Raw genomic sequence first — 22,208 nt, 5'->3', positions numbered from 1 at the left:
TTTTTCCCATCAATATTTGTTCTTACGGGCTATCATACCATTGTATGAACTTTTACATGCTTTTTATATCTGAGCTCACAATTCAGGTACATTTGTAGTCTCAATATTTTGTATAGGTGAGCAGAGTTTTTAAATAATTTCTCACTGTCCTGGACCTAGGTGCGGATTGGGAAACAGAGAACTGGAATGCAATAACGGAGGCTGTGTGATTTCTTATTTTGCTTCTTGGTAACCAGTGTAGGGGATCAGCAGCACAGTTTGTGACTGGTTCAGGAGTTTAACTTCAGTGTTACGCACCAGTCTGGGGAGTAACTACTCTCCCTTTGGCAGCCTGCCCTGCCCCTGGCATTTCCAGTGAGGCCTGCCCCCAGGCACCACGGGTTCCACTGGTGTAGTCATGGCAGGATCCACAGAACCAGATCATTTGAGTTTTGGATCAGAACCCCACGCTATTCCAAATTTAACATTTAAAACAGAGTGTTAAAGGTTAAAGCAGAGTGAGTGATCCACAATCAAAACTGCAAGCCTTGAGAGATGGCCAGCATCTTCAGCATGAGAGAGAAATGGCAGAACTTCAGATGCAAGAGAAGCAAGCCTTGTCCCAGATGGAAAAAGAAATGGAGGAGAGAGACAGAGAATCTCACAGGAGGCGAATGAAGCTGCTGCAAGCTAAGACGAGGTGGCCAGACTTAAACTCCAAATCAGAATAATGAAAAAACAGCAGGAACTGTGTTATCCTGGTAGTCCAGCTCCTCTCTACAACAGAACGTGTTCAGTATATAACAATGGTGGTATGTTGTTTAATAATGATGTGGTAACTATGTTTAGTCAGGGGAGTGTCACAACCCAATCCCAGAAAAAGTCTGAATGTGGATCCTCTGTATTATCTGTAACTGACAGGGAGATCTGTGAAGAGGGTGTTTTGACTCCAAGCAGCTGTATGTTTTTAACCAGCTATGCTATAAGAAGGAGAGTGTCTGTCTGTAGCCTTGGGATTATGGAAAATAGCTTTTTGTCCAGTCAGAAAAGAAGTTTATATGATGAAGAAATTTCTGAATGTCTGTCTAATATCACAGAAGTGAATCTGGAATTAGATGAAGCGCAGAAAGAAGCTCAGGAAAACTTTTATTTGGAGCAAATTAATATTGATGGTCAGTTTGAAGCCCTAACTTGAGGAGAGTAGGGGTAGATTTCTTGTGATGATGGATTGCTGGCCAGTGAAGTTTGTGAAAGTGAGCCTGAACAAAGTAAAAATGATTTGCTTAAAGTATCTCTGTATGATGAGACACTGTTTGTTTGTGGAAAATTCAGCGTGCAGATGTGATCGCTCCATTTCAAAAAAAAGATATATTGGAATTGTAAAAGGTTCAGAAAAGGGCAACAGAAATGATTAGGGGTATGGAACAGCTTCTGTATGAGGAGAGTAATAAGATTGGGACTTTCCAGCTTGGAAAAGAGACGATTAAGGGGAGATATGACAGAAGTATATAAAATCATGATTGGTGTGGAGAAAGTAAATAAGGAAGTGTTACTTACTCCTCCTCATAACACAAGAACTAGGGGTCACCAAATGAAATTAATAGGCAGCAGGTTTAAAACAAACAAAAGGAAGTATTTCTTCACACAATGCACAGTCAACCTGTGGACCTCTTTGCCAGAGGAAGTTGTGATTGCCAAGGCTATAACAGGGTTCGAAAAAGAACTAGATAAATTCATGGAAGATAGGTCCATCAATAGCTATTACAAGATAATTTCACAAGATACTGCTCTGCCCTGAGCTCTGGTACCCTTCCTTTCCTGATACAAGCTGTAAATACAGTGGAATGAGTAGGATACATAGGCACTCTGCTTCAGCTTCACACTAGAAGTGGTGGGGAAAAAAGTAAACATTTTTGAACATCAAAAGAGGCTTGGATTTGAAATGGGTGTAAAAATGGCCCCAGGTGTACAGATGAGGGTTGTTGCCTATCAACCATCCCTAACTTACATGAGAGTTGGAATCCAACATTCAGCCTGCGCAAAATTTTCAACAGCTCCTATGTCACAGGGGTGCCTAAATTCCACTGAAAAACCAGTGGACTAAGGTTTCTAAAGTCACTTAAGTGATTTTCAAAAAAAAAAAAAAAAAAAGGGGGACTTAGGTTGCTTTTGAAATGTTTACCCTGTATCCTGTTCACTCCCTCTCTGATACCCTGGTTTGAACAGTCTATTCTTTTTTATATGGGTTCTTATACCACACTCATCAATGTAGTATCTGAGCACCCTCAGATGTAGTCAAGTCTTATGGAACACGCTGCAGTACTGCGGGGCTAATTCCTCAGACTAGCCATAATGAGCAGATGTACAGTGAGACTGGCTGGCTGCTCCCAGGTCATTTTTGCATTCACAACAACACTCAGCAAGGGCACTTACACAGCATTTCAAAAATATAAACATTGGCTGATTAATCCTCACAACTTTCCTGGGAAGTAGCCAAGTATCAATAGCCCCATTTCACAGATAGGGACATTGAGAAGCAGGGCAGTCGAGGTCACAAAATGAGTCAGAGGCAGAACTCAGGAGTGCCTGCCTGTCAGACCTATGCCCAAGCCACTATGTTGCTTCACTTTGACCCCACTGCATGACATCAGCCTCTCATATAGAAAATAAACTGATTCTGTGTTTCCAACTGGATTTGTATTGCTCATTTCTTGGCTGGCTCAGAGATGGTGGTATGGGGCAAATTCACATTAGCTGTGCTCTTACCATCGTGCTTCCTCAGTCTACTGTACATGTTCAAAGATCAATAGTTCTGTGGGTCTCTCTGGTTCTACCTGCCCCATGCTGCTCATGCCACTCTGACCTGCCTCCCCTGTTATGAGTGATTTATTCATGCTTGAGCTGTTTTGCATATTAATATTTTCTTTTTCAGTCTCCATATCACCCTGGGATCTAGTCAGGCATGAAGGACACTGCTGTAGCCCTAGAGAGGTGGCAGCTATCCCTAGCCACATTAGCAGTAAGAAGGGAATGAAATGGCTGTTGTCTGCTTTTTCTCCCTCATCACTGTGCATTCCCTCCCCACTCATTGAACACCAATGCATGTTGTTTTGATGATGAATGCTGGCATGTAATCCACTACAAGATCCCTGCAACCTGTGCAGTCATCCTTCACACCCCTCTTCAACAATCTGTTCACACGCCCTCTCCATTATCTTCTGTGCTGGCATCAAGTTTATTTGGAAGAGGACTCATGATTTCACCACTGCAGTCCTTCACACGCTTGCTTGCTCTGTATCTCAAGTTAAATTGCCTTGATCTTTATCTCAAATCAGTGGCTTTATTCTTCACCTCCCAAATGTCATCTCAACAGTATGTTTCTGGTCAGGAAAATTACCTGTCACCAACACTTTCTTACTCAATAAAACTTGTGTTTGGGTGTGTCCTTGTTCCTGACACAGAAGGGATAGCATAGTGGTTTGAGATCTACCTTTGAAATCTCTAGGGTAGTAGTTTTTCAAACTTTTTTTCATTTGCAGACCTGGGGTTGCCAATTTTTGTTGGATATATTCCTGGAGATTTCATCACATGACACATTCTTTAATTAAAGATTAATCTTTAATTCCTAGAGACTCCAGGCCAATCCTGGGGGGTTGGAAACCCTATTGCAGTCCCCTAAAAATGTTTGAATTGAGGTGCAGACTGCCTTGGAAATCTTAGACATAGTCTGTAGACCCCTGCTTGAAAACTACTGCTCTAGAGTACTGAACACCAGAGGTTCAACTCAGGCCACATCATGGCCAGCTGAATCCTTCTTAGAATTTGATGAGGAGTATTCTTCAGAAAAGACCTAAAAAATAAGAATATGAAGCTCCTGTGGCACTTTTTATAGAAAGAGTTGGGGCTTGATGGAGTGTTCTTCGGCAAAATGCCTTTCAATCTATTGTGCTTTCTGATGGCCTCCCCTCCTCCACAGGAGGGGCTACAATTTAGAATCCTTATAGATGAAGGGTGCTATCAAAAGGATGTATGATTTTTATATGAGAGTGAGTTAGATTTTAATTCTGTCTCCTGCATTGCCAACAAAATTGTCAGCTAAATTCCAACTACATCTCTTTATTAATAATACTCAGGATTCATACGGGTCTCCATTCAACAAAGCACTTAAAAACATGCTTAACTTTAAGCACATGCTTAGTCCATCCCTATTCAGCAAAACACGAAGTTAAGCATGTGGTTAAGTCGTATTAACTTCAGGGGGATCTAAGTATGGGTTTAAGTACTTTGCTGAATCAGGGCCCAAGTGCTTTTCATCTTTAAAGGATGCAGTGAACATGAAATATCACATAGTGGTAGGCATATGTGTAGGTATGAAAGGGTGTTGAGGACACAATTGGCCTTGGACCCTTCCACACAGACAGGGTCAGCTCTGACTTTTTTGCCAGCCCAAGCAAAAAAAACCCTAACAGAACTGCGGAGGGCGGGGGTGGAGCAGTGAAGCAAAAAAAAAAAAAACCCACCTGTGGGGCGGCCGGAGCAGAAAAGCACATATACAAACAAAGCAGGAAGAGCGGCAAAACAGGAAGAAAAAAAAAACCCCCGCGGGGCAGCTGCCACAAGCAAAAAAAAAACAACAACAACCTGCAGGGCGACCACAGCCAGGGTTCAGGGGGACTCCCTGTGCTGCAGATGTGCAGCAGAGTGTGCACCCAGTCTAGCAGGGAGGAGGGGAAGGGAGCAAGGGGGGGAGAGAGAGAAGAGGGGCAGCCAAGGCTTCAGCGGGGTGCTCGCCATGCGGCCCTGACCGCCTCACCGCCTGCTGGGAGGGCTCTGTGCCCCTCCGGTAGGCTGGGAGGGAAGGATGCAGGCTGACCTGCAGAGTTTGCTGCAGAGTGCTCCCCTCCTCCGCACTGCCGCCCCCTATAGGGCAGCTGGAGCAGCAAACCAAAAAGAAAATAAAGGGCAGCTGGAATGCCACCCCCTGGAATCTGCCCCCCAAGCACGAGCTTGCTCCGCTGGTGCCTGGAGCCGGCCCTGCATACAGAGGCTGGCTACAGTTGCAGCGCTTACTACTCATCATTGGCTCTCCTGCAGGCACTAGAGGAGACGAGGTGTTTGGCTTTCAGGAACTCTTGTCTAAAAAGTTTTAAGGATGGACGAGAAGCAGTTCCTTTGATGGATGAAGTACAAATCATTATTGTTAAGGAGTCTTCCAAGGATGCTCACTTTCAGGCTCTCCAGCCCCAGTAGGTAAGAGTGAGCTGAAAAGCAGCAGCCCATTTAAAAAGAAGATGACGACAATGCCAATAAAAAAGCCCCTGCTTCTGAGCAGCCACCTTTTCATAATTTCCTTATTGCCCACTCTAAAAACAAAGTCCTCTAAAGGGAACTCTAAATGTGCAACACTAATCAGTCGAGTCCCTGCCAAACAAATCTTTTGTTAAATTATACGCACTAAATCAAAACTCTGGACTCAGCAGGGCCTGATAGTGGAAGTTCTGCCTACTAAGCATGATTTTTTAAAGCCTCCTATTCCTGATGTATTGTTAAGCAGGGCTCGCGATATCAGCCTCGTCTCTCCTCGCTGGTATATAGTGGAGTATCCAACATTTCTGTAGATCACACTTTTGGTTTGGCTTCTGCTTTGGCTTTGGTTTGCATCCAGCAGAAAATGTCTCAGTATTCGGGAAAAGTAAGTTAAAAAACAACTGCTTGGTCTTCAACTCAGGCCAAAGAGCCAGAGTTCTCTCTCAGCAGAGATAGGAGGAATTTTCCTAGGTTAGGATGGAGATCATGTGATGATCATGTTAGTAATGAATGTGGAGAAGTGGAAGCAAAGTTGTTAAGGAGGGGAAAGGAGCAGCTAGAATGAGGTGTACTTTGATAGCTGTGCTTGCTGTTCAAACGTTTATATTTACAAAAGAACAAGAGAGAGCTGATATAAAGCCACATGCAGTGTTGTATACTTGAGCTGGATTACAATTCTCATTGAAACAAATACTCCAGTGACAATTCAGTTCTCCGCTGGTTAGACCCAGAATTTAAGAACCACTATGTCTGCCAGAATAACAATGCATAGTACAGACAGACAGTCTGTGTTTGCATGTGCCACAATACAGCATCCTCTCCCTCCTCATTTCAGATCACTTTGTATGAGGGCAAATACTTCACAGGCAGGAAGCTGGAGGTCTGTGGGAACTGTAATAATTTCCAGGACAGAGGTTTCATGAACCAAGTGAACTCTATCTGTGTACAGAGTGGAGCTTGGATCTGTTTTGATCACCCAGACTTCTGAGGACAGCAATACATTCTGGAGCATGGGGAATATCCTGACTTCTACCGTTGGAATGGTTATAATGATCACATGGGCTCCTGCAGGCCTGTCGGAATGGTTAGTGCCAACTTTCGGTTAGTTTCCAAGAGGTTTGTTTTTGTTGCTGAAATATCTGGTTGAGGGGGCTGCATTTGTGCCTTTAGCTTCCATGTTAGTTGAAGTCTAAATAAATATCAGAGAAAATGAGCTTTATAGAAATAATACACAGTTAGGAAGTAAACAGCATTCTGGGGAAAGTAGCCCCTCTATGAATAGTCTGCACAAGCCACAAAATAGCGTAACAATTTCCCATGTTTTCAGGGCAAGGGGAAAATCTGTATCCTGTCTTCCAAGTCAGCAGTTTTAATGGGTTACGATTTTGCTGTGGCTTCTATATGTGAGGGCAATGCCCCTTCAGCATCACATGCATTTACTTGTAATGTTATGAAATATTTACATGCAAATGAATAGCAAAGTTCTGTGCACAATTCAGGACTCTACTCTAATAGTCTGCTCTCTCTGTGTGTGCAGAGCAACTGATGACGCCTACTAGCAAACTGTGTGTATCTAGGGAGGACAGGCCATGGAATCACAATCTGTTGTGCAAACCAGAGAAGAGAATGTTGCTGTGGGACAGCTCTCAGGCCCTTGGCAATGTCACTCACATTATCTCCTGTGTTTCAAACTCTGAGCACCCTGGAATGAATAGCAAATATGGCCCAGATCACACAAAGAAAACAAACAAACAAAAACAGAGCAGGGAGCCTTTACCACTCTGTGGAGGAAATTTAATTGGGAGGATTTGCAGCTGGAGAAAAAAATTGAACCTGGTTTGAGCTTTCCATTTGATCCCAGCGTCACCTGCTGCTGATGGGAGAATGATTAAAGAAAATAACTCACAGGTTATGGTCACTTACAGGTTGATACCGTCTCCAAGTCCCATTGGGTTGTAGCTTTCTTTGGTTTTGTGTAAAACTTAGCCTAAAAGAGTGTGCGTGTGCATCTGTCTGTGTGTGTGTGTGTTGCACATGGACTAAAACTCCACAGGAGATGCACATAAGACCACACATATCAAGGGTACCACACAGAACCTTATCTAGAGCATCCTCTCAAATGTAGGAATCTGCTCATTACTCCTAAACAAGCAGCTCATATTGGAAGTCCCAAAAGCTGGCTGACCAGTACCCAGCAAACTGAAATGAGGCTGTACATCAACAGGCACCTCTTTAGACTAGGTCTACTGAGGGCCCTGTTCTCCATTAAATAAATCTGTTGTCTCACTAAACCCTAAGGATTTGTCAGCCAATGAGCCAAGCTGCTGAAGGGGACCTTGTCTTACATTTTAAACTGCCATGAGAAGGGATCAGTGGGAGCTGTACAAGCCAACACTGCGGTCTGTCCCATGCAGCTCTGGTTGGTGTATGTGGTTGGAGGATCCTGCACAGAGTTGCTCTTAGAAATCTGCCAAGGATGTGCTGACTGGGGCCGGGAGGCAATGGATACACCACATGAGAAGAATGAAGGGTGTACAGGGCTGGTGCAACCATTTAGGCAAATTAGGCAGCCGCCTAGGGCGCCTAGTGGTTGGGGGTGCTTAAAAGTCCCCTCAGGTGAGGAGGTGGCGTGAAGGTGAGTTGAGTGGGGGGGGGCACACGGGGATCGCTGCCTGCAGTCACGGGGGAAGGGGCGCAGAGAGGAACCGCTCCCCGCCCCAGCTTACCTCCATTCTGCCTCCTCGGCTGAGCACACAGCCCAGGTCTAAGTCTACTCCAATCAGCGCCACAAGCCTGGGTGGGGAGGAGAATTAGAGCAGCGCCAGCGTGCTCAGTGGAGGAGGCGGAGCCAAGGTGAGCTGGGGCGGGCTACCCAGGCAGGGTTAGCTTCCGCGGGGGGAGGTCTCCCCAGGCAGGGTTAGCTTCCGTGGGGGAAGGTCTCCCCAGGCAGGGCAGGCAGGGTTAGCTTCCATGGTGAAGGGGGGAGGTCTCCCCAGGCAGGGCAGGCAGGGTTAGCTTCCATGGTGGAGGGGGGAGGTCTCCCCAGGCAGGGTTAGCTGCCCTGGTGGGGGGGGTAGGGGAGGAATTATCCCCAGGTAGGGTTAGCTGCTGTGGGGGGACAAGGGGAGTCTCCCTGGGCGGGGTTAGTTGCCGTGGGGGAACTGGGGGAGAAGGGTTAGCTATCACGGTGGGGGAGGGTAGCTGCTGCGGGGGGGCTCCCCGGGTATGGGGCTGAGTTAGCTGCCGTGTGGGGAGGCGGAGTTAGTTGGGTGGGGGGTGCAAGGTGGAAGTTTCGCCTAGGGCAGGAAACTTCCTTGCACCGGCCCTGAGGGTGTGTGGTGTCACCCCCATTCAAGCATGTGTGTTGTACAAGTCAAAAATTGGCTGTAGCCCTATGCTTGGTGCTCCACTGGTTGACCCCCTGCCAGCCCTCCTTAGTATTAATTGATTTTTTCTTCTTGGCTGGTGCACCCTGCGGCCTGTTGCTGATATACTAACTTTGCTGGGTGAGTGACCTCACATCAGCCAGGATGAAATGCATCACTCCCTTAGCCTGGCGTGAGGGCAGGTAAATGTAGATCTTTAGGGTAGTGGATTCTTTCTCTCTCTCTTTCGGCTGATGTTGGAACCAGGCCTTTTCATTTAGCGAGGGGAAAGGTTATCTTTATATTAACATTTCTGCGAGACTCCCACAGCATGCCCAGTGCAGCTCCCCCCGATGGCAGAATTATAAGTCTATTGTGCAGGGGGTGGTTTCCAATATTTAATACAGAATCCAGAGAGGGGAATATAAGCTTTTGTCAAGGGTACCACACAGAACCTTATTTCCAGATCCATGGAGAACCATTGAACCTCTGTGGGCCAGTAGCCATGAATGATTTCTTCCCCTCAGGCCTGTGCTCCATCGCTCTTATACAAGTGAGAGTTTTAAAATATTTCAACAATTCAGGCAACAGTTACACTGAAGAATGTTTGGTCAGGAATGGTATCTGAGATTCCACTGCTGGAGATTGCTATGGGATTTTTGGCACTACAATGTAGCTTTTTCATGCATAATGCAATTTATATGAAAAATTCTTTCGACTAACTCCATGACAAATACCTATGGAGAAGACAGCAAAAGTCCCCCAAAGATATTTACCGCAACTCATCCTGGAAGGCTTTCAGGGCTAGGACTCTGGGAAGATATTTTTCTTTTCTTTTAAAAGAAAGGCACAACATCTTGTGTAAATAACCACAGATAGGATCGGAACTGAAGGAAAGTACAAACTGGGGAAATAGTCTACCATCTCTGTGTATTTTGGATTTATTAAATTGTTTTGCACTATGTTCTTATACTTTTGTTCATGCAAATTTCCAATTGTGTGTGTGTGTGTGTGTGTGTGTGTGTGTGTGTGTGTGATTTTTGGGGTTTTTTAAGTGTATATGTGGAGTGCGAAATAGTTATGTTTATAGTGTTGTTTGTGTGGTGTGATCAGTGTTTAAGTACTTGTTTGGTGGGGGAGGGGATTTAGAGGTGAAAGTTGTGGGGGGGTATGTGCGGTAAACATAACATGAGCAATAAGCTTGTCTGTGAATAGTGGTTATGCAGGTATGTGGATGTTTGCAGAGGTATATTTTGGAGAGGAGTTTCTGTGTGTGTTTTTGTGAGCGAGTTGTTTGTGAGAGACATTTGTATGTTTATGTGGATATTTGGGTGGGTATTGTGAGGGGCGGGCAGTGTTATTGTTGGGTTTTTGCAACATTTCCATGATAAAATATCCTTGCTTGCTGTTTATCTTTTACAATCAGGGGAAACAATCTGATGCATTTTCTTTTGAGTTTACTGAAATCTCTTTGTCCCCAGCACGGTGAGCATTACAGAATGGAGATATTTGATGGGATCCATTTTAGTGGTCACTGCATGGAGTTCACTGAAGATTGCTCTTTCCTGCAAAGGCAGGGCTGGAACAAGAACTGTGTCAATGCCATCAAAGTGTATGGAGATGGAGCAAGAAAGGACATAAAAGGAATGCAACTGCTATGTCATTCTGTCTTGAAACACAATGAAGCTAGCTCTCCACACAAGCCCAATCCACTCTGTCACAGGCAGCAGCGGCTCCTGGCACCAGCACTCAAAGTTTGTGCCTGAGGCGGCAAGCCGCGGGGGGCGGCCTGCAGGTCCCTGCAAGGGCGGCAGTCAGGCAGCCTTCGGCGGCATGCCTGTGGGAGTCTGCCGGTCCCATGGATTCAGTGGCAATTCGGCAGCGGTTATGCCGAAGCCACGGGAGCTCCCGCAGGCATACCACCGAAGCCGCGCTGTCTCTGGTCACAGGGTAGCTGGTCTCTGTGGATAGACTGAGCCCACCTCCCCGGACTGGAGCAGGTGAGCCTAATTCAGCTAATTAAAGAGGGCCGGGCTTCACCTGCGTTCATAAAAGGGGACTGTGGCAGGCTGAGCCCTGGGCAGCAAAGGCCACACTGGAGTGAAGCTAACTTCTGTGGTGAGTCCTGGAGCAAGAGGTGGGTTCAGGGAAGCAATCCTGCGGCTGCCGCTCCAAGGGGGGAGCGGAGCTGGTTGAGACTGGGAAGTTGCCAGGAGCTGGAATGTCAGAGACTCGTAGGCAGTGCTTAATCTGTGCCAGGGCTTGCCAGGGCTGAGCCCTGGCCCTCTAGGCTTGGCAGTTCGTAGCCCCAGTGCCTCTGGGCTTGCTGCATCAGTTATGACCAGGGCCGACTTTAGGCCTGTTCCACCAATTCCTCCAAATTGGGCTCCACGCCTAAGAGGGCCCTGCGCCAAGTGAGAATCCCTTCCCTGGCTAGATGCAGTGTTTTAATTTTTACTCACCTGGTGGCGCTCTGAGTCTTCAGCGGCATTTGGGTGCCAGGTCCTTCACTCGCTCCAGGTCTTTGGCGGCACTTTGGTGGCGGGTCCTTCAGTGCTGCTGAAGACCTGTCCGGTGAGTACAAGCCCCACGTTGTTTTTTTACATTTTTTTTTAAATTATCCCTGCCGGGGCCCCTCCGAAACTGTTCGAATTGGGCCCCGCACTTCCTAAAGCCGGACCTGGTTATGACTATAAAAAAATTGCTTGAGCCCTGGCATCTCTTTCATTACAAATTAAGCCCTGCCCATAGCCAGGGTGGCCCTGGAGCCTGGGGGCCAGATACTGACTTAAGACTTCACTCTGGTTATTTGTTTAACCTTTATCACAAAAGAATAAACCTCCTTGACTGGAACTGGGGGTGGCAGTGCATGCTTGGGGCTGGGGTGCAGTGATGGCCATCCCACTAAAATTGCTGCAAAGACTCCCATTGGCTACGAAAGGGCTTGCACTGGTGGAGCAAGTTTGGTTATCTTGAGCTATACATTTATTTGTGGGGGAGGGGGTTCAATGTAAGTTGAGTAATCTTGACATCTACTAGAGGTTGCTTATGCTTCAGATAAGAAGTGACGTTCTTCCTGGTAGAGTTTAGGCATCATTTGAGTCTTTACCTTGAAAATAATTTTTCTCTGACAGACAATGGTAACCACCAGTTAAAATGTAGTGGATTGGGTGCAGTAAATGGCTATCTGGCTTGCTATTTCATTTGCTAGAGAGCTGACAGTATTGAATAAATGCACGGACTGGGAGGATTGGCTACTTTAGGGATTTGCTATTGGGACATGGAGCCTTTTGACCCCGAGTTTGCTGGTTTGACTCCAGCCCAGGTTAGCAATGAGTGTCTACATGTGCTGGTTATTTGGTGGAATATTTGAAATGAGCAGGTGGCCTCAGTCCATTACCTAGTTGTCAAGGTTTCTTTCCCCCATTTGAACTTTGGAGTACAAAAAGTGGGGACCTGTATGAACACTTCTAAGCTTAACTACTAGCTTAGATCTAGTACACTGCCACCAGCCAGAATTTAGTGTCTGGCACACTTTCTGTTCCCCCAAAACCTTCCCTGGGGAAGACAGATTCAAACCCCTTGGATCTTAAAACAAGGAGAAATTAACCATCCCCCCTCCTTTCCCCCCAGACTTTCCCCTCCCTGGGTTGCCTTGAGAGGCTTCACACCGATCCAAACTCCTTGGATCTTAAAACAAGGAGGAATTAACCTTCCCCCTCTCCTTTCCCCCCCACCAATCCCTGGTGAATTCAGACCTAATCCCCTTGGATCTTAAAACACGGAAAATCAATGAGATTCTTAAAAAGAAAGCTTTTAATTAAAGAAAGAAAAAAGTAAAAATTATCTCTGTAAAATCAGGATGGAAAATGCTTTACAGGTACTCAGATTCATATAGACCAGAGGGGACCCCCCCCCCCAGCCTTAGATTCAAAGTTACAGCAAACAGAGGTAAAAATCCTTCCAGCAAAAAGAAACATTTACAAGCTGAGAAAACAAAAATAAGACTAATCCGCCTTTCCTGGCTATTACTTACAATTTTGAAACATGAAAGTCTGACTCAGAAAGATTTGGAGAGTCTGGGTGTATGTCTGGTCCCTCTTAGTCCCAAGAGTGAACAACGAATAAAACAAAAAGCACAAACAAAGACTTCCCTCCACCAAGATTTGAAAGTATCTTGTCCCCCTATTGGTCCTCTGGTCAGGTGTCAGCCAGGTTTACTGAGCTTCTTAACCCTTTACAGGTAAAAGAGACATTAACCCTTAACCATTTGTTTATGACACTAGTAGTCAGGTGTCCGCATCACAAAGCCAACACCTTAGCTAGCACTAACTGGAGTCCTTTGGGCCAGCCTCAAGAGAAAGGCCAAGATGTGAGCTGGCAAGGAGACTGGACAATCCTCTTCCCCTTAGAGGTGGTCCTCCAAATCAGGGTAGAGCCATGTCAGTGGGCTATTGTGGGGGAAGATTTGCTTTGCTCTGTACCTTTTTGTGGCTATGGAGAGGATGTCCATGTCCAAGGTGTGCTGGTCTGACACCTTTCAGAACACTACACTCATTACACAAGACCAAACTGAAATAAAACCAAAATATCATGGACTGGAATGAAACCAAATGAGTGAAGGAGGCAAAGGCCCTGCCTTCACCAAAGCTGTGTGGAAACAGCACTCTCTGCCCAGAAAGGTGAGCACATTGCCAAGGGTCAGAGGAGCAAATAGAAACTTTCTTCTCTTCTTCCCAAGAAGAGTCAGCCCAGGAACTGACTTTTTGCTCTGCTCCTGCTGCTAGAAGAATACAGGGTCCTGGAAGTGAATTGTTTCCCTCTCTCTTTGACTGGTGCCAAAAAGTGATGGGACCAATCAATGCACTGCAAAGCTTGAATGGGACATGTGGCTGGCTGTGCTTGTGGGTGAAGCCTACTGGACAGTGCAGACATAGCAGACAGACCAGAAAAGGGAGCAGCTCAAGGCTCTGTTTCCACACACCCAACCTGGGCAGTCTGGGGCCCTGTAAATCATAAAGAGCCATCCTGGCTCCAGTTCAAACCACCATTTAGACAAAAGCGCACACTTGGAGCAGGCAGCCCCTAGGATCACTGTTTTTGGAGCTCTACAACCCATCTAAATTGATCATCTCATGGGCCTGCCTGTCTCCCTCTCTAGCACTGGGACTAGAAGGGGAGGAAGGAGCTCAATGCCAGAGTCCCACCCCTCTCTGGCAGCTAGACCAGAGGAGGAAGATGGGGTCTGATCTTTGCTTCTGACATGTTAGGACCCTGCTTTTGGTTGAGGCCACTGCCCATAGTGCCGTGTAGTTCCACTTACTCAACTCTGACTAGTCAAAGAGTCAAAACTCTCTTTTGGGGGAAAGTCAGTGCCCCCCTGCACACCCCAACCATGTGTACCTGGTATTGCTCCCCGGCTTAACCCCCCCTTCTTCTGGATTTGTGACACAGGACTGAAATTATGAAACCTGGGTTCTGATCTTGGCTGCAGAGCCATTGTTTGATCTTAGACAAGTCACTCATGTGAACATTTTCAAACCCGAGTGCTGACAATTTGGTGCCTAACTAAGCCTGATTTTCAGAGGCACTGAACTGCCACAACTCCCATCGAATTGAATAGCACTCTGAAAAATCAGTACCCAGTTCATTGCCTAGTGAACGTAGATTTCTAACTTCTGTCACTCATATTTGACAATGTTCTCTCTGAACTTCATTCTCCTTGTGTTTAAAATTAGGATAATAATAAGATTTCTCTGTATCACAGTACTCCTCTGAGGCTACATTCATTGTTGCCTTTTGATCCTTCACTGTAGCATGGGCCAGCTATGATCAGCCCAGTTTCTGTCTCCCCCTACATTTTCAGACATCCTTGAAACTTTTTGCAAAGTGAGGGTTGTGCAGAGTTTGCCTTTTGTCACTGTTTCAGGGGAATTAACATATTGGGGGGGAAATTGTCTCCTTTTTTCAGGGATACATTTGTTGTTTTTATGTCCTGTTACCGGTTATTTTTCTGTTTTCGTTGTACCACATTTCCTTTTACCAACAAACACATTTTATTGGCAGTGTGTGCTGGGGGCAGGGGAGTGTGGAGGGGAGGCAGAAAGCTGTAGAATTCTCTAAGAGGGGGAAGTGTTTGGCTTGTGCAAGGCACAGCTAGGTCTGTGGTTACACATGATGCTTGCATGCCAAGAAAGCATCTTCACTGACCGGGATCGGTGAAAAGAAGGGGAAGCTCTTACTAAAAGACGTTGGACAAAGGAGCCCATGACCATCATGTGATTTGGTGGTCCGTGTTGCAGGGGATTGGCTTGGGTTATTGCACAACCCACACCTACAAATGGTTTTGATGCTGGGCATCGGAGGCAGATTAAGATTTCCTGGGGACCTGGGCACAAAGAACATTTGGGCTCCCAACATGCCATCCCTGCCACAGGGCCCTTCCCCCTACTAATCCTCTCCCCCCCAAGACCCTGCCCCCTGGCCTGGCCAGAAGCCAGGCTGTGGTAAGAGCTGCCTGGGGAGCCCTGAACCCTCCACATTTTGGGGGGGCAAGGACTGCTCTCAGCCCCTCATCCAAGGCAGGTGCAGGGTGCAAGGCCAACCACAGCTGCCTGGGCTCCCTGGGTGGCTCTGACCACAGCCTAGGGCAGTGGTCCCCAAAGTGGGGGTGCAGTGGGACCCTGCTCTGTACCCAGTCCCAGCTGTGGTTCTGCTCCCAGCTGTGGCCCCACTCCCGGCCTCTCAGGATGAAATGCAGAGACAAAATTTCTCGATACTTTAAATGACTGCTTCTTGGAGCAGCTGGTACAGGAGCCCACAAGGGGAGAGGCAAGTCTCGATTTAGTCGTGAGTGGAGCGCAGGATCTGCTTCAAGGGGTAACTATAACAGGACTGCTTAGAAATAGTGACCATAATATAATTTAACATTCCTGTGGTGGAAAGAACATCTCAACAGCCCAACACTGTGGCATTTAATTTCAGAAAGGGGAAGTATACAAAAATGAGGAGGTTAGTTAAATAGAAATTAAAAGGTACAGTGATTAGAGTGAAATCCCTGCAAGCGGCATGGACACTTTTCAAAGACACGATAATAGAGGCCCAACTTAAATGTATTCCCTAAATTAAAAAACACAGTAAAAGAACTGAAAAAGAGCCACTGTGGCTTAACCACCCTGTAAAAGAAGCAGTGAGAGGTTAAAAAGGCATCTTTTAAAAAGTGGAAGAAAAATCCTAGTGAGGTAAATAGAAAGGAGCATAAACACTGCCAAATTAAGTATAAAAATGTAATAAGAAAAGCCAAAAAGGAGTTTGAAGAACAGCTAGCCAAAAACTCAAAAGGTAATGACAAAATGTTTTTTAAGTACAGCAGAAGAAGGAAGCCTGCTAAACAACCAGTGGGGCCCCTGGATGATCGAGATACAAAAGGAGCACTTAAAGACGATAAAGTAATTGCAGAGAAACTAAATGAATTCTTTGCTTCAGTCTTCACAGCTGAGGATGTTAGGGAGATTCCCAAACCTGAGCTGGACCTTGTAGGTGACAAATCTGAGGAACTGTCACAGATTGAAGTGTCACTAGAGGAGGTTTTGGAATTAATTGATATATTTAACAGTGACAAGTCATTGGGACCAGATGGCATTCACCCAAGAGTTCTGAAAGAACTCAAATGTGAGATTGCGGAACTATTAACTATGGTTTGTAACCTGTCCTTTAAATTGGCTTCTGTACCCAATGACTGGAAGCTAGCTACTGTATCACCAATATTTAAAAAGGGCTCTAGAGGTGATCCTGGCAATTACAGACCGGTAAGTCTAACGTCAGTACCAGGTAAATTAGTTGAAACAGTAGTAAAGAATAAAATTGTCAGACACATAGAAGAACATAACTTGTTGGGCAAAAGTTAACATGGTTTCTGTAAAGGGAAATCCTGTCTTACTAATCTATTAGAGTTCTTTGAAGGGGTCAACAAACATGTGGACAAGGGGGATCCAGTGGACATGGTGTACTTAGATTTCCAGAAAGCCTTTGACAAGGTCCCTCACCAAAGGCTCTTCTGTAAATTTAGTTGTCATGGGATAAGAGGGAAGATCCTTTCATGGATCGAGAACTGGTTAAAAGACAGGGAACAAAGGGTAGAAATAAATGATAAATTTTCAGAATGGAGAGGGGTAAGTAGTGGTGTTCCCCAAGGGTCAGTCCTAGGACCAATCGTATTCAACTTACTCATAAATGATCTGGAGAAAGGGGTAACAGTGAGGTGGCAAAGTTTGCAGATGATACTAAACTGCTCAAGATAGTTAAGACCAAAGCAGACTGTGAAGAACTTCGAAAAGATCTCACAAAATTAAGTGATTGGGCAACAGAATGGCAAATGAAATTTAATGTGGAAAAATGTAAAGTAATGCACATTGGAAAAAATAACCCCAACTATACACACAATATGATGGAGGCAAATTTAGCTATAACTAATCAGGAAAGAGATCTTGGAGTCATAGTGGATAGTTCTCTGAAGATGTCCACACAGTATGCTGCGGCAGTCAAAAAAGCAAACAGCATGTTAGGAATCATTAAAAAAGGGATAGAGAATAAGATGGAGAATATCTTATTCCCCTTATATAAATCCATGGTATGCCCACATCTTGAATACTGGCATTAGAAGATATACTAGCATTAGAAAAAAGTTCAGAAAAGGGCAACTAAAATAATTAGGGGTTTGGAATGGGTGCCATATGAGGAGAGATTGAAGAGGCTAGGACTTTTCAGCTTGGAAAAGAGGAGACTAAAGGGGATATGACAGAGGTATATAAAATCATGAGTGGCGTGGAGAAAGTGAATAAGGAAGAGTTATTTACTTGTTCCTATAATATAAGAACTAGGGGCCACCAAATGAAATTAATGGGCAGCAGGTTTAAAACAAATAAAAGGCAGTTCTTCTTCACGCAGCGCACAGTCAACCTGTGGAACTCCTTGCCTGAGGAGGTTGTGAAGGCTAGGACTATAACAGGGTTTAAAAGAGACCTAGATAAATTCATGGAGGTTAAGTCCGTTAATGGCTATTAGGCAGGATGGGTAAGGAATGGTGTCCCTAGCCTCAGTTTGTCAGACGATGGAGAGGGATGGCAGGCGAGATATCACTTGATCATTACCTGTTAGGTTCACTCCTCTGGGGCACCTGGCATTGGCCACTGTCGGTAGACAGGATACTGGGCTGGATAGACCTTTGGTCTGATGCAGTATGTCTGTTCTTATGTTCCCCAAATCTGCCCTGCTCCTGGCCCTATCTCCCGGAGGGTGCAGTCCTGGTTTGAGGAGGGGCATGACTGAAAAAGTTTCAGGACCTCTGGCCTAAGGTGACCATATGTCCTGGGCATTTGTCCTGCTTGCTCTTGCCAACTGATCAGTCACATGCACTCACATCCATTCTTTGTCGCCCATCTAGCCAGTCAGGGGTTGATCACACACATAACCGGCAAGCTGCTGTTGTTGACTGAAGAGAACAACCTTCGGTCATGGTTCAGATTGCCAGTTACATGTGTGATCCAATACACAACTTCCACCCTCTTGCCCAGGATCTCAGAGATGAAATTCTTTCTAAACTGTCCCTTTCACCAGATAAGAAAGGGTTACAAATGCAGTATGGGCAAGGCTGCATTAGCCTGTGTCTCATCAATTTAGGTTGCCGCAGGCATGCCACATGCCAATGCATGACTGACACAATCTGGCAGGGCATGCTGCCGAATCACCCCTTTGGCCAGTGCTGCAGTGATCTGTTCTTCTGAGACTCCAAACCTGGTGAGAGAGCCCCTGCGAATGCTCACTGGGGACAATACATGTGATCACTTGCTGGTTCGGGGAAAGAAAGCTTCAGGGTGTAGGTTTTCTGTTAAAACCCTTTTTAAAAAGGGTTGCTTGGCCCCTAAAAAGCTCTCCTCCAGTTGTGCTGTAGTATTCAGGGTCAGAAGGCCGGAATAGGCTCTTAGAATATTGGAAATAAATGATTTAATTGGTTTTTAAATTCTATATTTTACCTTTCCATGTAGCTAAGAGTGGGATTCTTTTAGGATTGTCCCGTTCCACTCCTTATCTCAGCCTCAAAGCCCCCATGTCAAGACAAGCCACTCCCCCAGATTAGGCCGGTTCTAGACACAGTTCCTGTCCCTGTGTCAGGTCAATCGTTTCCTTTCAGCTGCAAAGGACGCTGGACACAGCTCTGGGCCACGATGCCAGGCAAGGAGGGATCTGTACCAACTCTCTCCAGATCTTGCCAGCAAAACTCCAGAATCATCCTGAGGGTGCAAGATACAGAGAACAACATGAGGGATGACACCCACCATCATGCATGAACATGCTTTTTCCAGAGCATTGCACAGCCCCTTCCAGCCAGGAGTTAAGATGAGAAACTTAGAGGATTTTACTGTGTGTGCAACAATAGATTACAGCAAACTCTTCCTCTACACTACCCTTTTGCATACATCTGGCAGCTCCCAAACTCAATCCCATCCTGCACTACTCTGTGAACAGGTCGGGCTTTTGTAATAATACATCCTGTTTTATATATAGCAATTTTTATCCCTAGCTCTTAAAGCTCTTTACAATGGAGGGTAAGTCACATTATCCCTATTTTACAGATAGTGAAAATGAAGCACAAATTTGAAGTGGCCCCACAACAGGTCAAAGGCAGAGCCAGGAAGAGAATGCAGGTCTCCTGAACTCCTAGTTGAGTGCCCTATCCACTAGACAAAGCTGTCTCCCATAACAGGTTATCAGGAGGATGCAAGGTTCTTTGCTCCTCAGGGACCTTTTGATGATGTATCCTACTTGTGGCTTTTGGAAGGTAATTATGTTCCTTTGCTGATTTCCAATGCACAATGTCAATTGGGTACAGACATCTTCACTTCCTGTCCTAAATTCTTATCTAGTGTTGCTGTGTACTGCAACAGCTGCCACATTCTGTCACAGAGGTGGCTGCACTTCAGGTGTTAGTGTCCAGAATGATTTCTATCTTATGTGTAAATGAGTGCACTGCATGTAATTTGAATGAAAAGTCTGTCCATCTAAGGGTATAGCTGGATGTAAGTGAGCATAGCATCTACCTTATATAACGTGGGTCCATTATTGGGGCTTCTAGGTACAACTTCAATGTAAATAATAATAATAATAGAATTGTAAGGCATTATTGAAAATGAAATCTGAAGACGAGATTTTGATTTCATAGCAATTTCTAAAATAATACTGTCCAGCAGAAAATGTGACAGTTTTTGGGTGAAATCTGGTATTTTGCTTTCAATAGACGTTTTCTGTTCCTCATACAGTATCATGCGCCATTTCTCTTGCAGTACCACAAATGACATAATCTGATATGACACGTGTCTTGTTCCTTTGTAAGGTTCAGTGATTGCGAGAGATTTTGTTTGGCAAGAAGAGCATTCAAGAGCTGGAGGGTTTTTGTTTTTGTTTTTTTAAAAATGGGGGACAATGCGTAAAAGTAATTTGTGAAAATTGAGATCACAGCCTTGCGATTAATAATTGATGATAATGTTGAAGATTTTGTTTAAATTCACATTTACGTCAGAGCCACTACTAAAATTCCAGCGATGACTATGTCGGAGTATTTGAATTGACCAAAGTATTGTGGTACTTCTTGCACTCAGACTAGAAAGCATTTCAAATTCAACAGCAAAGTCAAATAGTGGGGCCCAGTACATGTTTTGTCTCCAATGGGAGATCACTGTGTGCTGTGCTGATCAAACAGATTTGCGTTTAAAATAAGTTCATTCAACCATTGCTCAAAACATGAGGTTCAGAAGCTGTGGGGCCCTGTTTTGATTAAAATACTCAGCCTGCAGCACTCCCTTAACTTAACCAGGAGGTTGGTTTGAGACCTTCCAACATTTCAAATCCAAATTGGAAAAAAAACCAGCCAAGAAATGACCCTTGTGGAATTCCATAGAAGAAAGGCCTTTGAGAAGATCAGTTATCACCAGTCAGAGAGAGAGAGAGTGTGGCAAGATGTGGGCATGGGGAACCAAGCTTACTTTTATAGATAAAGGAGTGGTTCAGGAAGATGGAGTGTATTTAGATTGTTTGGGGGCAGGAATGGTCTCGTACTGTGTGTGTACAGCACTCAGCGAGATGGGGCTCCGATCTCAGTTGGGACCTGTAGGTGCTATTGTAACACAAATAATAAATAATATGATGGAGTGGTCCAGGATGGTTGTGGAATAGTCAAAAGGGAGCACAGAAGTCAAGGAGAAGGAGCCAGCAGCACTAAGGAGGTTAACTCCACAGAGGACAGCAGTTTCCATTCTGTGTCCAGATTGAAACTGGACAAATATATTGACTGGGATTTGACCCAGAGGCGAAAGTCTTGTGCCCTTAGCAAAACAGTGCTCCCTAACTTCCAGGGTGCAATCTGACAAAGGGATTCGGCAAGGGACCAAAGATGTTTTTTACTACTGTACTGTATAAATGCTTTCCTGAGTAATCCGCTCATTCTCTGTTTTAGATGGGTGCTGTATGAGGAACCCAACTATCGTGGCCGTATGTACGTTGTGGAGAGGGGAGAGTACAACAGCTTTAACACGTGGCAAGCTCACAGTGCAAATATCCAGTCCCTCAGAAGAGTCGTCAACTACTTTTAACTGAATTATTCTTGTACAAACAATGTCCCGGTGCAATCTAGAGTTTAATCTTCCCCTCTGCTCACTCCAAGTGTGGAATAAATTCTTAAGAGCTACTGTTGGCTGCAGGTATTTTCCCCCCATTACGTGAGACAAAGTATGCTTTGCTTGTTTATATGGCCTGACTGTACTTTGATTCATGAGCAGAGCACATGGGCTTGTTTTGCTGCTTTCCAGATGAGGTACCAGTAATGGCAATGCTAAACCAGCACATTATTCACGTGCAGTCTGGTGCACCTGCTCCAAAGCCCACTGAAACAATTGGGCATTTTTTCCACTGACTTCAGCGGGCTTTGGATCAGGCCCATTATTATTATTATTTTTTTAAAAGCCACCATCCCACAAGTATAACATCTCCGAACATTGTTCTGTTTATTTCCAGAAGGGTGACATGTAAACTCATGTGGCCACAATCCGCTGGGATTTTCTGTGTGCCTTCGAAAAGCAATATAAGAATACAGATGTTTTTCTCACATAGTTCACATAGCACCTTTCCTTTTCTTCTTCTTAAATGGATACATGTAGCCCTTGTATTTCTTGGGTATTTTCTCTGTTGCAGCTTCACATGAGTTGCCAGGGAGATATAGGTGGGGTTGGGCTGAAAGACCAAAATCTCTGTCTTTTAAATTATTTACAAAATACGTAATGCGATTGCTTTTGTGCTGTCAGCAACACATCGCCCCGAAAGGTCAGGTGACTCTTTTCCCATAGGAGTATAAACTGCATTTGATATTAGCTACAGTGTTTCTGGCCAGTTTTTAAAGGGATAATTTTATTCTCCTTTTCACTCCCTCTGTGGTATATATTGGTTTATTATATTGGCTGTTCAGGCTCATTTGTCTGATGGTTACTGACAGGAACTGGAACAATTCCT

At 45.1% G+C, this 22,208-nt stretch overlaps 1 protein-coding gene across 1 annotated transcript; it reads left to right on the top strand.

Annotated features, from left to right (window-relative positions):
- Positions 1-5,629: 5,629 nt before the first annotated feature.
- CRYGN (crystallin gamma N) lies at positions 5,630-21,687 on the top strand. Its single transcript, XM_030549293.1, is given in 4 exon segments — positions 5,630-5,671; positions 6,122-6,370; positions 10,133-10,278; positions 21,160-21,687. Coding segments are annotated over 4 exon segments (552 nt in total). The 5' UTR covers positions 5,630-5,650; the 3' UTR covers positions 21,296-21,687.
- Positions 21,688-22,208: the final 521 nt, after the last annotated feature.

This window comes from Gopherus evgoodei, chromosome 2 (assembly GCF_007399415.2).
Source record: "Gopherus evgoodei ecotype Sinaloan lineage chromosome 2, rGopEvg1_v1.p, whole genome shotgun sequence".
Lineage (NCBI taxonomy): Eukaryota > Metazoa > Chordata > Testudines > Testudinidae > Gopherus > Gopherus evgoodei.
The sequence above is the reverse complement of the archived record's forward strand: the minus strand, read 5'-3'. Positions and strand labels throughout refer to the sequence as shown.